Raw genomic sequence first — 16,852 nt, 5'->3', positions numbered from 1 at the left:
CACGGCGAGAAGTGTCGAAATTAACAACAATACGGGCAAGTGCACAAAACCCACTGAAGTGCTAGCGTCGTCTGCCTCGCTCCTCCCTTCAAGAGTGCACAGAACTTCGCTTTTTACCTGTGAGGCCCAAATGCTAACAAATTCCAGACAATATCAATGATGTGTGCTGATAAATTCTTATTTTTCTTTTTGATCTTAATTCCCTAACACATGTGCAGGTCTAGTAACATGAAAGAAAACATGAAAGCACTAAGCATGACATTTTCACTGTGCATATCCTAAGTACAAGTTTTTTTAAAACAGGACTGCACATAAAACTGGCAGGGTGCGCATCCACCTGAAGTCAATAGCTATGCAGGCAATGCTCACAGTGGAGTGTGCTTTGTGTACTTGCATGTACTATCACCAATCTCACTGTTTCTTGCCGTTCAAACCATACATACCGTATGGTTTGCGCTAAGTATCATTGAATATCTGGGAGTCTACACAGGTGAACAGACAAGAACATCAGCAAGTAGACAGCGACAGCCGTGTAGAGTGGTGTTGGTTTCATCAATTGTAGCAGCTACCTGTGATTGAAAGTTTTAACAATCAGTGGCCAACTACTACCACTTTTCAAAGCAAGTCACTAATTCAGACATTCTTATGCATCAAACGAAGTGTTAATAACAGGATGACAATTTTGGTATGCAGTGCCAAGTGCAACAGCGGCAGCGTCAATACAAGTTCACGGGCTAATGAAGTCAGTAAAACATGTTGTGGGGCTAGTTGGTGCATAGCTTTGAAAAAAATGAAGCGCCAACAGTGACGGCACACTTTGTTCCTTCCTAGTGTGCCGTCACTGTTGGCACTTCATTTTTTAAAAGCTAATGAGGTCCCACTGTGCTGCCGTATGCTATGTGCCAAAAAAGGCAAAGCCTTCTTGTAGTTACATTTTATTGTGTTTTTCCCAATTTGAGAAAATAGCTATCAGGACAGAAGACACACCTGTACAGAGGTGGCATTTATTTTTTTAATTACTTCACATATACTCAACGCACCTATGCATTAAAGAGGGGACTGTATTGTGTACATACACGACATGACAAGCAAAGTGCGAGCTTTGCACAGGGGAAAAAACTAACATTTTGTACGGTAGCCACAAAAACACAAAAAGGTGAACGGGTATTTTTTATAAAGAAGATTTTAGGTAGCTAAATAAAAGGTAGTGCATGATTGAATTCATGGCAATTTGATTTTGCATTGCATAAAACAAGAGCGATGCATGCAGCGAAGTATGAAAGATCCTTCACTCACAGATTCTGGTCGGCTGCTTCATTTCCTTCATCAACCACGCATACCAAGATTCTCAAACCTGCTACTAAATCATGAAGTCCAGAAAATAGTTGCTGCCTGCTAATTTACAGCTAAAGACGTTTCAACCAGGTGAAATATTTTCACACCAACTTGTGAAACTCCTTACCAGCATCATTTGCTAAATATGTTGAAGGCCTTTCATGCACAAAAGAAGAATGCACCACAGTTGCAATACGATTCTGCACAGTGCACAGCAAGAAGCTCACAAGCACGTGCCACCAGTGAAACTCAGCCCAGTGTTTGCTAAAAAGGACTTTAGTGATTTCACTGTTGCACAGGCTGCTTTAATAATGCGTCACTGTGTGGCACAGACTTAAACAGTTTGCAAAGGGCCACAGGTTCCAGTTGCCACTGCAACACACCTACCAGCTACAGCCTGGGAGGGGGATAAGTCAAATTCATTTTAACTACTTGGTGAACCTTGCCAACCACAGAACTCAGTTTGGAAACGCCTGATTGAGACAAAGCAAAAAGCAAGAAATTACCTGCCGTGTTAATGGCATATCTTTCTAAAGTGTTCGTCATAAAATTATTGTGAAAACAAAAGCAATATACACAGTGTCATTTTTGCGACATAACACATACCAAAACTTTTCGGTAAGCAGCAGCAAAAATTAATCCCAGTCATGCAAGAGCTGCTGAAAAGAATAGTTTTCTACTGAGAAGAAATACAACCTAGAATAACACAAACTTTACAGCAATGTGACCTTGTTCTATATGGAAGATATGATTTATGTGATGTAGGTTACCAACATTTTGACATCATTTGGACTACCTTATTCTTGGACTACCAAGGATACGGCTGCCTCTTACCTGCTGTGCAGGAAGCTGCTGAGGCTGCTGTGCAGAAGCTGCTGGAGGCATTTGCTGCCTCGGCTGAGTGTATGGAGCAGATGCAGTAGGCACACCAGTGCCAGCTCCCTGAGAATACTGCGTAGGGTATGCACCCAACGAAGATGGGGAACCCATGGGACCCAACGTGCTTCCCAAAGCACCTCCCATTCCTGGCACCGAGGCAGCTGATGCAGAAGCCGAAGGAAGTGCAGACTGCTGCTGCTGTTGCTGCTGCTGCTGTTGCTGCTGCTGCTGAAGAATGCGCAGCCTCTCCTGGAGCTCCGATATCTGAAAGATGAAACATATATGAGCTCACCCTGTCCAGCACCCAGACCAGGAAATATTAAGGCGACACTCACTCACTCACATACACAAACACATGTTGAATTTATTCAGGTAAGGGCTCCGTGTATCTGCTGCACGGCACAAGACAGCGCACGGAAAAGAGTCACCAATGGCAGAAATTTTTCCTATGGCATGCGAGGCAGACAACAAGAGCACCGACAACACCACATAACCAGCGCCTTCTGCTATGGTTTTAGGCTGAAACTTTTTGCAAGTAAAATTTTTTAGCAATAAACATTAGCAACGCTGCTATCAGCTCAACTGATCAAGTGGTTACGAAATGAATTCATGTGAACAAAACATTGAACATGGTCTCAGTAAAATATTCATTGTAATCTGAACAACCTGCATATCCACCATCATCAAAAAACGTTGTTATTCGATCCATAAGTGGTGCGTGTATACGTGCATACACGCACATGCATGTGTGTTTGTAGAAGGCAAGACGTTTTGAGCAACTGTTTAGAAGGCAGACAGTGAGAGCATGGAGGTAGCTTACATAATTTTAATGCGTTAGCATTCTTTGAGTACTTCATGCACTTTTTGGAGGCTATCTATGTATCTATCTATGTATGTTTGTGTCTATATATGTTTGCATCTAACCATTTTCCCGCCTACCTGGGTCACTGGGTGGTGGTTGAATGGGTAGCACATCAAGCTGGTGTGCCGAGGTAACAGGGTTCGAAACCAATCATAGGACCAACTTGGAGCATGAAGTATGTGTTAGTGTGAACTGCGTGCCACCCTTCAACAAACCTCTTTCACACCGACATGGGTCACTATAGGCGCGGGACTGGGTAGGTACTGCTGCTCGAAGAAACTCTTTGACGCCATCTTGGAGTACTGGGTATGTGCCACTCGGTCTGTGCTGGTCTCTCGAGTGGAAACAAGCCCACGTCACAAATGTTCCTCAAGGACAGCAACTCAACGCATCATTAGCAGACTGTGCCACAAATTCACTGGGTATGTGTCACTCTTCATTCAGCCTCTCGTCTACTTTGGTCAATGGGTATGTGCCACTGAGTGTGCGGTCAAGCAAGGGAACAATTATCAGTGTTCGCAGGCACCGGCGCACCAAGTTTCTTCTCCCGGATGCCACATACAGACTTCTCCACAGTGCCACTAGATGGCACAGCGTGTCCAGAAAGAAGTGCGAGAGAGGAGTATGGTTGCTGCATAACGCGTTTCTGAGCATTTACACGCACCGGCGAGCCATGCATTTTCGAGGGAATGCGCTGGCTTCATGGGGGCAACTCTAGATGGCACCGAGTGTTCTTAGGGAATCACAAAAGGACTCCCACTGCAGTACATGCCTCATACATAACTCATTTCAACGGTGGCAATACATAGTGTCGCTATACTGATTCAATGCTAACGCATTACCATCAAAAGTCATCGTGAGATGGGTTCTGCCACAATGTTTTTGTACCCATTGTATGATGATAAAGCATCACATATTCATGACAATAAAATACATCATTACTTTATGCCATTCTACCAATGAAATTCAGTATTATACAGTATTATATAACTTCACGTAACGTGTACAGGGGACGTATTCTCTGATGATCGCCTTCGGCGATAACACCTTTAGTGCACACTTATTGGCTGGTTGAGCAAAACCGCATGAGCTAATTGGCTGGTTAAGCACTGCATCACGCGAAGGCGGCAGTATCGCCGAAAGTGATCACCCGAGAATATGTTCCCAGTTCTCACTCACAAGAAGAAAATTCATCATTTCTTCGTGACAAAAATAGCCTTAATTGTACAGTTCCCAGTTTGTAAATTGATTCAGCATGCATCAAGTTCATTTAACAACCTTGGAAGCATGTGACGGCGCATTTGTTTTTTCAAGTATAACTAGCGCCATCCCCTCTCAGTGCCTCTGTGAATAGTCACATGCGAAACCTCAACTGATATACCATCTTGCTGCTTTCAGATCGTCACAGGTTTTTCATGTGGCTGCAATGGAAATATTTTTGGCTCTGATGTCTTTATCATAGGTATGTCTCGACGCACCAAGCCTGAACATATTCCTGGTGTACTGAGATGCAAAGGCAGTTATGCAAATACAAGAAGAGGGTCATAGTCTCATGGATTTCCAACATCACCTCAGAGACTTCCAACACTAAAAGCCTCCAATAACCATTGCTCACTGGCAAATGTATGGTGGCCTCAGTGTTCATGTGCTTCAGTCTTAATAGTGTCTTCTAAAGACATCAAAGTGTTAATCACATCTTTACATCACAAGCTTCTCTTTCCACTGAGCTTCCACAAGCAGCAACATGAAAACATGACAGCAATTATTTCAATTTCTCCGTGCGTGCATTTTATGCTACATTCTTTAGGCCTAGGTCAATTATTTGTAGTACTTATCTTGTTTTTCGTTTCCCGTGGCAATTTGATGTAATAATTTGTGTCATGCTCTAAACAGCTGTGGCAGATTGTTATACAAATTCTTAGTACCAGAGAAGGCAGCGCTAACACATAGGCGTGGCGAGATATAGAGGCAATAAGGCTGCAAAGATTTTGCCTTGAAGCATGATGTGACACTGCAAAATGCATAAACATCCCTATAAAAAATTAGATTCTAAGGTTTCATGCGCTAAAACCACAATCTCATATTGAGGCATGCTATAGTGGGGAACTCTAATGCAACCAATGCACGGCACACAAGCGTTTTTGCATGCTGCCCCTACCAAAATGCAGCTGCTGTAGCCAATATTGAATCCATCACCTCATGCTCAGCCAAGCAACACCTTAGCCACTGAGCTATCGTAGCGAGTAATCGCTCTAACGAAAATTTACACAGAAGCAGCAAAATGCAAACATGTCACGCTGTGTTTGCACTGATGATTCCCTGACGGTGCTATATGTAACTTATCTGTGCACAGTGGTCTCGTAAACATGCAAGCAGTTGTGTAGGCAGCTGTCTATTGATGTTCAAAGTTCATAAAATCACTTCAGAATTGAAACAGTTTGAAAAACTACGGCAAAACATGTTGATCATATGGTACACCCTGTGCCTTCTCCAAACTGTGATCTGCTTCCCATTCCTCAATTCGCTGCCACAGGTGGTGCTGGCACTGCCACATTAGGAGTGCTCTCTCCCCAGCGCTTTCACTCACAGAACAATTGGATGCTTTTACATTCAGAGCTCTGAAGCAAGTGTCTGCACCAATTGATGAAATGAACAATGCATATTAACACAGCACTCTCATTGGCACTCATCCCACATGCACTCACTGTTCACAAATTGAAGTGTTAATGAGTGCACTGATGAGTCAACCTGCACTAAAAGCTTACCCGTTTCTGCGTCTGGGCTGTCTGAGGCACACTGTACAAGTGTTGCAGTTGCTGCTGTGCCTGCTCATAGCCAAGAGAGGAGACAGGCTGCTGCTGTGGATAGGCAGCATATGAGGCTGGTGACACAGGTGCTGTTCGTGCTGGACCTGCAGCACCCATAGGGTAATCACTGCGTGCAGGCAAAGACGAATTGGCAGTCATAGGTCCCACTTCACTTGTGCCAAATGATGAGGCCTCCGGTGCACCCGCGAGTGGCCGAGCGCGAGTCATAAGATTTGGGCCTGGATATGCATGGTGTTGGGCAGTTGAAGGCATTCCTCCATAACCCAAGCCTTGCTGTGTCTGAGCCGGCCCATACGACTGCTGCACTGCTCCACCGTAATAACTGCCTGTTGAACTAGTGGTGGCAGAAGGCGGCTTAGCAGTAGCCATGTGAGGCATCACCATTTGCTCGAGCTGCTGAAGACTGCTGGATGCCACAGGGGCAGCTGAGGCAGTGGCCCCACTGCCCGGGGACAGCACCTGCCCAGGACTAGAAAGGTGAGTGGCCCCTGGGCTTGGGTAGCTGCCCTGCGAGGACGACTGCTGGCTGGTCACAACACTAGGGGATCCTGCCGGCGGCGTTGTAGTGGGGCGACGTGGCGAAGGATAAGAGCCTCGATACTGTGGGCTGTTGGGTGCTTGTGTGGGGTATGGAGAGAGGTGCGATGGACTGGTGGCATCAGAAGCAGGAAAAGGGTGCCCTGGCGAATATGCTGACTGTGGGTATTGCTGCATACGAGCAGGGCTGCCCTGAGGCAGTGGTGCCTGGTTGCTGCTGCCACTGGTGGCATAACCTCCAGGACGCTGAAGCGTCCTTGCCTGGGGCAAACTCTGGCCCACTGCAGAGTGGCTTATCGTACCCGCAGTGCCATATGTGGCTCTACTGGTTCCTGCTTGAGCTGATGGATAAGTTGTTTGCGGATATGATGCCATGGCCTGATCTGCCATGTGTGTTGTTGTGGTTGCTGCTGCCTTGTTTGCCAGCTGTGCCACATGGGGGCCATTGCCCTGTGTACCATAAGAGGGCCTTTGTGGAGAGCCATGTTGCTGTGGTGTGTGCAGTGTATAGTCCTGACTTGGACCATACTGACCCTGGCCAGTCCTGTGATGCTGGCTGCCGACACCTGCAGCCATAGTGTGCTGAGCACCCATATCAGTTGTGAGCTGCTGCTGGTAGCCAGTTCCAGAGTTCATGTAATGTCCTCTCCACATGTCTTGAGAGTGCTGTGTGGCTCCCATAGTGCCATAGGGGTACTGGTCAGAAGTTTGCATGCGCTGCCCAGCCATGGACTGTTGCGAATAGCCACCCATCATCGCAGACTGCTGCTCCCCCATGGGATGCACTCGTGTGCCATACTCAGGTGCCACGTGGCCAGCACTGTAGGCCCCATAGTGCATCTTCTGGTCAGCTGGCTGCGGGTAGCCTGGGTGCATCTGACCATAGGGTGCCATCTGGCTGGTACTTGGTGCACTGCTCCCCATTGGGTTGGCCACCATCAAGGGGGAGACCAGGTCCTGGGAAGCTGCCCCGTAGCCCGCTAAGGAGCCCGAGCCATCCTCCATGCCCTGGCCATAGCCATCCCCGCCCAGGAGCTGGTATTCGGCCATAAGGCACCGTGGCTGGTCACCCTCTCATATCACCAGCGCTGCTCCCAGCCACCATCTGGAGCCAAGGCCTGGCATGCTTCACCCCCAGGACTCATATGGGGCCCTGAAAGAGGCAGAACACATGGTTACCGCTGTTTGCAAGACTGCCAACCTGAAACTACCAACAGCACCAAACAATACCTTCCATTTACACAGTTTAAGGTAAGTATATGCCTCCCCACTCAAAATTATAATTAAAAAATGATACTGGTTCCGTGAAGATGAGGCTGATTCCAATAACACTGAAAGGTGCTAAATAATTTCAAACACCAAGTCTACTGTATGCCTCTCGTCCTAAAACAAACTTTTAGTTTTAGTCAGCATCAAAACATGAATCAAAGCAAGGGGTGTTCAAAGCCAGGGGTTCAATAATTGAAATTTTAAAAATGAATATTTGCAATGACTGGCTTCAAATCTCAAAGATAAACGAGAAAAAATCCTCAAGTATAGCATGAATGTATAAATGTAATAGGTTACTAAATTTGTGTTATAATAAAATAGCAAAACATGGCAACTACACACAGTCTTATGAGCAATAAAATTTTGTTATCCGATATATTCTATGCTATTTTGACACACAAAAAAAAGGAACGAACAATAACACCAGTGAACATCCAATTATAAGTGCAAAACATTGTGGGCTCCATCAAGAAAACGAGACTTCAATATTTTTCTTCAACATTAAAAATATGCAACACCTTCTTCTGCACAGCAATGATCTATCCCGCAGCAGGAAGTAGTTGTCTTTTGTTAACCACATTACTTTTCCCTTTGCTCTCTTTTATATTCTTCCCTTCATTCACAGCAGATGTTTCACGTAAAGTTAAGCATTACTGGCGAGTTGGCATAGCAGCCAACAAACAACAACACGTGAAGCTACCACTGCACAAATATCATTTGCATGGACGTTTGCCTTTTTCAGGCACTATGTATCGGACCAAACACAATATACAGCCAAATCAAATTTGATATCATCAAATGGGATATGAATCAAATAGCACAAGCAATCTCATTCGGATTCAAAACTTCGGAAATAAAGTAACTCAATTACAATAAAGCAGCCACATTCGAATTTTCATGGTTGCCCCTGTAGCGTCATGCATTTTAGACATTATTTAAATTGAATTGGCACTGGGGAGTAGGTATGAAATTCAAAGAGAAATCTGCAGTGATTTACCAATTCATGCGACTCGGCATGGTGAGGCGACTAGTTCAGAGTGCGGGGATCCCTTGCTCAGTTACAAAGACATACTCCGTCATTAAACACGCATTCGTCGCACTCACGCCGCACCACCGCCAACCTTCTTGCGGGAGGAAGCAGTGTCATTACGCCAGTTACAAACTGCAACTTTTCCAAATCTTGTCTGTCTCAATAAATTCTACCCACACTGTTATGCAGATCTGTCTTGTACCCACACCCACACACCTAGACCCACACTGATGCAGATCGAGATATGTGTCGGCGTTTGTACTGCAACTGAAGCTGGCACCTTCAAGTGTGTATAATTAGGAACACATACCATGTCGCATGCCAGTGGCCCCTTTTCAATCTTAATATGCTTTACCGCGGAGCACAACTGTACTGCAGCAAAGCTGATTTAAGGGAACCGGCCATTATGCAACGCATATTAGACTTTCGCCTCATGCGCACTCAAACGCAGGTCTCGACCTGAAGATAATTGAGTTATGTCTACATTGTCTATGTGTAAATAGCTTGAATTTACACCAGACTTCGGCTGGCTACCTAACGCATAATGGCAATTATGATGCAGCTATGCTGCATGATGCAGTTTGGGGTTATTTTTTCGCGGTGGGGGTGGGGCAATTTTTCGGGAGATCTGTGGCTGTGTCCATAAAATCGGGACGATTAGTCGAAATTCGGGAGTCTCCCAGACAAATTGGGAAAGTTAGAAAGTATGTAATTACTACTTGGTTTGTGTATGGTCCGCCGCTGCATAGATGATTTTTCCTGTCAGCACCAGATTCAATCTGTCCATGCAGCCATGCTGTACATGCAATTGCCCACATGAAGAGAGCCAAAACTAGAACCCGTGAATCAAGCTGCCCCAACAAAGTCAAACCACCTGCCAGAAGCCAACATGGCAATACGACGGCTCCAATGCCAGAAAAACTGCACGACAGGAATCATCAACCCATTGGGCGGCATGCCATACCAGGGTATCAGCACCTCAAGCAGAGACACTGGTCCAAAATGTCTTGACTACACAATGCCATTCGAGATCTTTGACCACACAAGAGCATTCAACACTGTCTGTCTCCTGCCAGAGCTCTCAAGTAGGAGTTCAAAGCAGCCATTGCAGTAGCTCCACAGCATATGGCAGCTCTTGCATTTTACCAAAGTCAGATTCAGATGTGTGCTACTGAAGGAATATGTTACAGCAGCAACTGCTTCTGTTCATCTGTCACCTTGGCTTCTGTAGACATGTCCCTCAACTGTCTCGCAGCACTGGCTGCACTATGACATGGCCTCTCCTTAGCCAACTGCCCGTCTCCATATCACCAGAGCCCTAAACCCTCTCACAGTAAGAAGCCCACATTGAGGAGCTTGCCATTGCAATCTCCATTTTCAATGCATCCTCTTACTAACAACACACACACATTGTTTCTGCTCATCCCCACCATGTGACCCCTGGTGCTGTACAAGCACCTAGCAACTATGCTGACATCGCATATGTTTAAGCCAAACACACAAATTCACAACCTGATGCAGCTTGGCCCCGAAAACAAGGCAAGGTCACTGATGGTGGAATGTGACCTCACTCCTCATTCTGGATGCTTCTTCATGGTCATGGACCGAATCTCTAGAATGAGGTTTCTTGTGGTCACACAAGTAGTAGTCAGCTTGCTACCTTTCACGAAAGCCATCCATAGTTGCAAGTCCCTGGGACATATGGCATTTGCTACAATATCATCATTGATTGCCACACACGAACTCCATTTTGTGGCTGTCAATCTGGTACCGTGGCACACGTTTTCGTGACTTCTACCACTGCCAAAGTCATGCACTTTGAATGTTGTGCCAGCTACAGCTACTCATGTTTTATTGCGAAAGCAATACTGCTCGAGGCTTCCGCTCTTGGCCGTCGTCCCGGAGAATCCACCATTGACCTTTAGCGTGACCTATGTGTGACGTCATACCAGCTGTGGAAAAGCGAGGCCCCAACTCGGCTCGTCGCGATCGTCCCAGCGAATCCTCCACGCGTCGCAGCCGTGGGGAAGGTGCTCGCTCTACGTGACGTCATGCCAGCTGTGGAAAAGCGGCCCCCCAACTCGGCTCGTCGCAGTCGTCCCAGCGAATCCTCCACGGTATGTCGGATGATGTGTATAAGGTGAAGCTGCAACGATGTGCTGCAGCTAAGAAGTGGCGGCGTGCGGAAAAAACGGATGAAGAGCGGGAACAGCGTTTACCTAAACGGCGTGCATATTATGCAGCCAGGTGAATGCATTCAACATCTCTTGATCTGGGTGCATCCAAAAGTATGATGCATGCGCTCAATGCTGATGCGACTTTGGCGACACCTGATCGTTCGACAGCAAGCCTTATGGATGCTTTAAATGGCGATGAGACTGCATCTACACGTTTGATGAGCAATATGGAACTCTACAACCTGAACAGAAGATTGCTTTCGCAATCCACTAGGCTTAGTCTGCCAATTTTTTCTTATACAGGACTCTGTAAAAGCAACCCTTGGACACAAGTTCACCATGGGCCATTTTACATCCTCACCTATACAGCCAAATCAAAATCAGCTACCATATTGCAGAATGGCCACAAAGAACCCGTCAGCCTCAACCACCTGAAGCAAGCCTACGAAACACCTCATTCCCACTTGCCTGTGTACAGTAGCACTAACTGTCACATTCCAAGTACCAATGACCCAGTGTCACCTAGAAGCTGCCCCAAACATTTCAACAGTGCGTCTCGGCTGGGAACCATGTAATGCACTCCTCCAGAAGGTCAACGCACAGTGCTGCATGAGTGACAGAATAATTTTGGGCAACCCACGTCCCAGATGTCTTTTCATAGCTCGTCATTCCTACATGGTCATGCCACAAATGCAAATGGGTGAGCTAGCTGGTGTATGTTATGGAAGCAAACAGCGCTAAAAACAAGAGACAGAACAAAAGGACACTGGACACTGCACAGTGTCTTGCGTCATCTAGTTCTGTATCTTGTTTATAGTGCTGTTTGCGTCCAAAACATGCCACATGCCACCTACAGCCACCTACTTCACACCACTAGCTTAGAGACCCCATAAAGAGGTGCACTGAACACGCATGTACACATAAAAGGAACAGAGATTGGAATTTTAAAGGGGCTGTGAACCACCCCTCAGGCTTGGTGAAAAAACACAGAGCACAGATAGCATACGCCCCTGTGAACATCTCGGCCAAATTTTGCAGTCACGTGCTGCGCATGGATTTCACAAGCACAGCGCAACGTCACCTTTTGCTCAAACACCCTCTTTTCAAAAAATGCCTGTTCCTCAGTCTTTTATGAACAGTTTATTTCGTAATATAGCAGATTCCTATATGTGGCTGCTAATGGCCAATAGCTGACATCAATAAGAAGGGTATTTCGTTCAGTGCACTTCTTCCTGTGTTACTGCGTATATTTATTGACGCAGTTTAATAAAAAGGCTGAAGTAAACGAAAATCTGCTTTCAAATTTCTATAGGAATTGCATACTTCCGAAAAGAAGCCGACTATCCTCTGTTCACGCTGAGCCGCGGCCACCCACACAGGAACTAAACTTTGGCCACCTCCTTATCAGTGTCATAGCCATTGGGTCTCGCTAATTCCAACTTGAACCATAGCCTTGACCTATGCGAGAATAAAGGTCAGACCACATGCACACTCACTACTGCCTGCAACTGGTTAGACACCTTGGCAGACTTTGTTTCGTAAAGAGCCATTAATAGAGTTTTAGGTTAAGGGATGCAAGCAGCTTGCATAGGCAGAACTAAGGGCAATGGTACTGCGGATGCACAGACCCAAACTTAGGGGTCTGCGCATGCGCAGTACCGTGGCCTCTAGTTCTTGCGTACGCAAGCCGCTTGCGTCCCCTAACCTAAAACTCACTAATAGCGCATTGAACTGCGCAAGTTGGATGTGGCTACTATTCATCGGTCAAGCTGGTGCCGGACAAAGTCGCTTCACATCAGGTAGCACAGCCATACAAGCGCATATGAGCACAAGTGCGCACTCTAGCCCTGTTGTGCACAACACAAACGCTGAAGGCGCATATACTTGCGGTCTGCTACATAGCGTAGATACCGCGGCTGCCACGGGATGCCATGACGACTCCACTGGCTGAGCACGCTGTGGATCGCTGAGGCCAACCACAATTGGCGCATCACAGGCACCAAAATCTAAAATAGTGGCGTCTATGCGAACATCCAAAATCACGTTTGAACAGCGTGCCAGGGTGACGTTCAGTAAGCGGAGTGTTGTGGGCCCACCCTGCTCTGCCATAGTCTTCGCAGCGCAAATCATTGAAGGAGGGGAAACACTGCGAACATTTGATTGCCCATAACTCCACTTCTGCGGAATGCATTGAACTTTTTGTGGCATAGTATTTCTGAAATAGTCTAATTTGCCTACAAATGCATTTCTCAACTTCAATAAAATGTGGTTCAGGGCCACTTTAAAGTTAAGTAATAGTGGTATATTATGCCCTCCTGAAAAAGCAAATAGGTGCAAGTCCATACAGCATGAACATACAAGGACAGAACCGAGAATAAGACGGGTTACAACAGTGACAGAGCAAAGGTTTGTATCATGTCTAGTATTGCCTTTCTCAACTTTGTTCTGTATGTATTTGTAAATAAATGCCTCACTAACAAGCCTAACGAAATGGGTAAGGGAATAGATGACTTAAGTGCAGGAAGATGGTATGCAGGAAGATGCGAAAACACAATACCACTGAGACATCAAAGATTTTGAGAACACCTGACAAAGTTAATAGCTCATTAAAAATAGAACTTCGCTTCATTAAGCACAACCAGAAATGAAGTTAACAGCTTTCACTGACAGTGGAATGTGATCTCACTCCTCATTCTGGCTGCTTCTTCATGATCATGGATAGAATCTCTAGAATGAGGTTTCTTGTGGTCACATGAGTGGGGGTCAGCTTGCTACCTTTAACCAAAGCAGACTGCAGCACAAGCTCCACAATTTTGCAGAGTTTGTGTGCTGGAATATATGAAATAATTTTTTTCTACATATTTTTAAAAAGCTTTAATGACAGATCAAGTCTACCAGGTGGTTAGTCTTCAACTATTTGTTTTGCTTGGCTTTAGAGCTCTTTTAAATCTATTGCATTTCTTGCTGTTGCAACTGCTGCTGCTCCTATTCCCACTATTGCTATAAGTATTATGCATCAAGCTGCCATCTTCTAAGGTCAGAGCTCACACCTTGAGAACACTGAACTACATTGCAATATTTGATGACACAGAGCCACTTCTATACAAAAGAGCTGCCTGGCTGATATTTTAGTTGCCGACATGACTTATATTCTGTTGGTGTCATTTGCTGTTTTTTAGCAGAAGTGCAAAACCACCAAACTGTCTCGCAGTGAAAATGAGTAGGGGTACAACTTTCCACAGTGCTGTTTCTTACAACACTACAAGCAGAAAAGTAACAATTCACATATATATATATATATCAAAAATTCGTCCTGGACCAGGATGAATTTTTCTTCAATTGCGAGGCCTTTCTTTCGAGCCGTATGGGTTTCCTTTGTAGCAATTGCTACTAACAGGTAGATGTCCAATTTTCCCTTTATTAATTACTTCTCTCCACCTTGCGGGTTTCCAAGAACTATTACGTCAATTCAAGGCATAATTCAAAATTATCTTTTAGTTATTCGCAAAAGAAAGCATAAGTACTGATTAAGTACGTTTATTTTTCCTTGAATTTATATCTGCCAAGCTCAATGCCCACACTTCATTACCACAATACTGCACAAAATGGAGAGGCAGTGAGGCTACCTCACTGCATCTTCTGATCAATCATGTGAGTTGGATATCTTCCCCCACTCATTTGCTCCTAAACTTCCAAACCAGCAGAAGCGCACAAGTGTGTGTTTGTACGCAATCAGTTCCTTTTTCTTTTTTTTTTTTTTTTTTGGGGGGGGGGGGTGGGGGGCTGAAGATCATTCAGAAGCCCACTGATCTCAAGATTACAAAGCCCCTTAGCATCCAATTGAATTTTATCTTGCCATGATGTAGAGATGCATAAAAAAAGGATATGCTCAGTGTTGATCAAAGCTAAAGTAGGGTCCTTTTCTCAGTCCTGTCCCTAAAGAGTTTTTCCACTCCACACTTGAGAGCGGTCCTTCGGCATCATCAATGCCAAAGTGCTTGGTATCAAGTCCATCACCTACTCAAATGTGCTCATTGAACATCTGGGGCGCGATCGGAGATATTTTGTTCGATACGCGTTCTGTTCAGTTGCTGCAACGTCACAGAGTTGCAGTATGCAAAATTTGTGACAGCGGGGCAGAGAGAGCAGCCAATCAGGAAGCGGTGACCTCCCCGGAAGTTTACTTGCGTCGTTTGTCGTCTGCTTGCAAACAGTGTACTACAAAACCAAATGTTTCTCGTCTTCCAAGTGAATTAAATCTTTATCTAAAGAAATGTATTTTTTTCTTCTCAAGCCCAAACACATTTTCAAATAGTAGTACGTGTGACTACTGCAATTTATAACTATTAGGTTCTTTGCGTCGTCCCTAGGTGGTGTCGCGCACAGCGACAAGGAAAAAGAAAAAAAAAACGACGGGAAGAGTGGCGCACTTTTCAAGAGGCAGCGACAACATCCCAGTGGCTCGCTGGCACCGATGATCTTGTCGATTTCTCTGTACAACCAACGAATTATTTGTTTCGAGAAACAAAAACGACGCCGGAATTCACTTTCTGCCATCTCTTCAAACGCGTTTCGCACCGCCACCCGCTCTCCTCCTTCCTCTAGAAAAGCCAGCGCAACAAGCTAAGTTTCCAACGGAAGCGCCATTTTCTAGAATTAAACTATGAATTGGATTAAAACCTGCCATATCGCAGCCGAAAAGGCCGCCTGTTGGATCCAATCCAATCCACCAGACGCGCCATGCGAAGCCGTATGATCGCTCCAAACTTCTCAACTCCCGTCGCGTTCGGACGAAATGCTCGGTGGGCGGATGATTGACAGGAGCGTGTCGTCATTTTGACGTCACCAAAAACGGGGCGGCGCCCCGCGGCTGGCGACGTCGGCGCGGAGTAGGCCAATCGCGCGCGCCGGTAACCGAACGAACGCGCCGAACAACCATCTCCGATCGCACCCCTGTTGAATTGAATTCTGGGGCTTTACGTGCCAAGGTTGAACATCTGTGAACTTCTTATCGAAGTGTATGAGGCGTCTGGGCCAGCAGACTGGGCATAAGCACAGAGATCAGCTGGCCCTTTTTTTAGAGGAGGCGATCAGCGCCTCCACTTCTGACTGATTTGTGGGGGGTAACTCCTAAATAAAGAAACCCGGGAGGGGGGTGGGGGGGGGGGAGAGCTGTGAGAGACACCGTAGCAGAGAGCTCTGGATTAATGTTGACCACCTGGGATTCTTAACCATGCACCTAAATTCAGCATTTTTGCATTTCATTTGCACTGTTACCCCGAGCTATGAATTTAGTTACACAACCACTCTTCGCCTTGCTTTCTGAACACAATTAACTCAATGATAACTACATTAACAGCGAACGCCATGTTTGCAGCTATACAGAGTTCGACACCTAGGGCTAAATCAAGAGCTAAGGCAGTTGAGGATGTACCAAAATCACAGCAAAGCCATGTGCACAGCATTTATATGCATTATATACAACATAGTGAACAGTGCAGGAAACGAGACATATAAAAACAGGTCAGCCGCACTGGTGTAACTAGTCCACTGTTGCTTTCGAGAATGAAAACTATACAGTCAAGCTTTGAATTCCCACTATGTAACTAAATGCTGACAAGTTAGTTACAAAACCAGCAATCCAGGCAGCAATTTTGTGAGCTTTAGAGTTTAAATGTATCCTATACTAGGAAACACCAGAAATAGCTGAACATAAAAAGATGACGCAGCAGGAGTTAGAACCTGCGCAAGATGAAATGGAACAAAAGTAAGAGACCCACCGCACCCTTATTTTAATACGCATACAGAGGGCATAAATGCCAGACACCACAAAATAGGTACAAAACGCAGCCAATGACAATTACAATGCACATATTTTTGCATGGCAGCAAACAGCAGGCGGTGTACACACAATGCACAAACTCTAACGAAAAGC

At 45.6% G+C, this 16,852-nt stretch overlaps 1 protein-coding gene across 13 annotated transcripts in view; it reads right to left on the bottom strand.

Annotated features, from left to right (window-relative positions):
* The window catches only part of kis (chromodomain helicase DNA binding protein kismet), a 209,878-nt gene that overhangs the window by 184,367 nt on the left and 8,659 nt on the right, over positions 1-16,852 (bottom strand). For all 13 annotated transcript variants that reach the window (XM_075673530.1, XM_075673529.1, XM_075673528.1 and 10 more), the window contains 2 exons: positions 5,842-7,594; positions 2,170-2,478 (listed from right to left, as the gene is read on the bottom strand). In XM_075673530.1, coding sequence (XP_075529645.1) covers positions 2,170-2,478; positions 5,842-7,491 — 1,959 coding nt within the window. In that variant the 5' untranslated portion in view covers positions 7,492-7,594. The remainder of the gene's footprint in view (positions 1-2,169; positions 2,479-5,841; positions 7,595-16,852) is intronic.

The sequence above is a fragment of the Dermacentor variabilis genome, chromosome 1, assembly GCF_050947875.1.
Source record: "Dermacentor variabilis isolate Ectoservices chromosome 1, ASM5094787v1, whole genome shotgun sequence".
NCBI lineage: Eukaryota > Metazoa > Arthropoda > Arachnida > Ixodida > Ixodidae > Dermacentor > Dermacentor variabilis.
The sequence above is the reverse complement of the archived record's forward strand: the minus strand, read 5'-3'. Positions and strand labels throughout refer to the sequence as shown.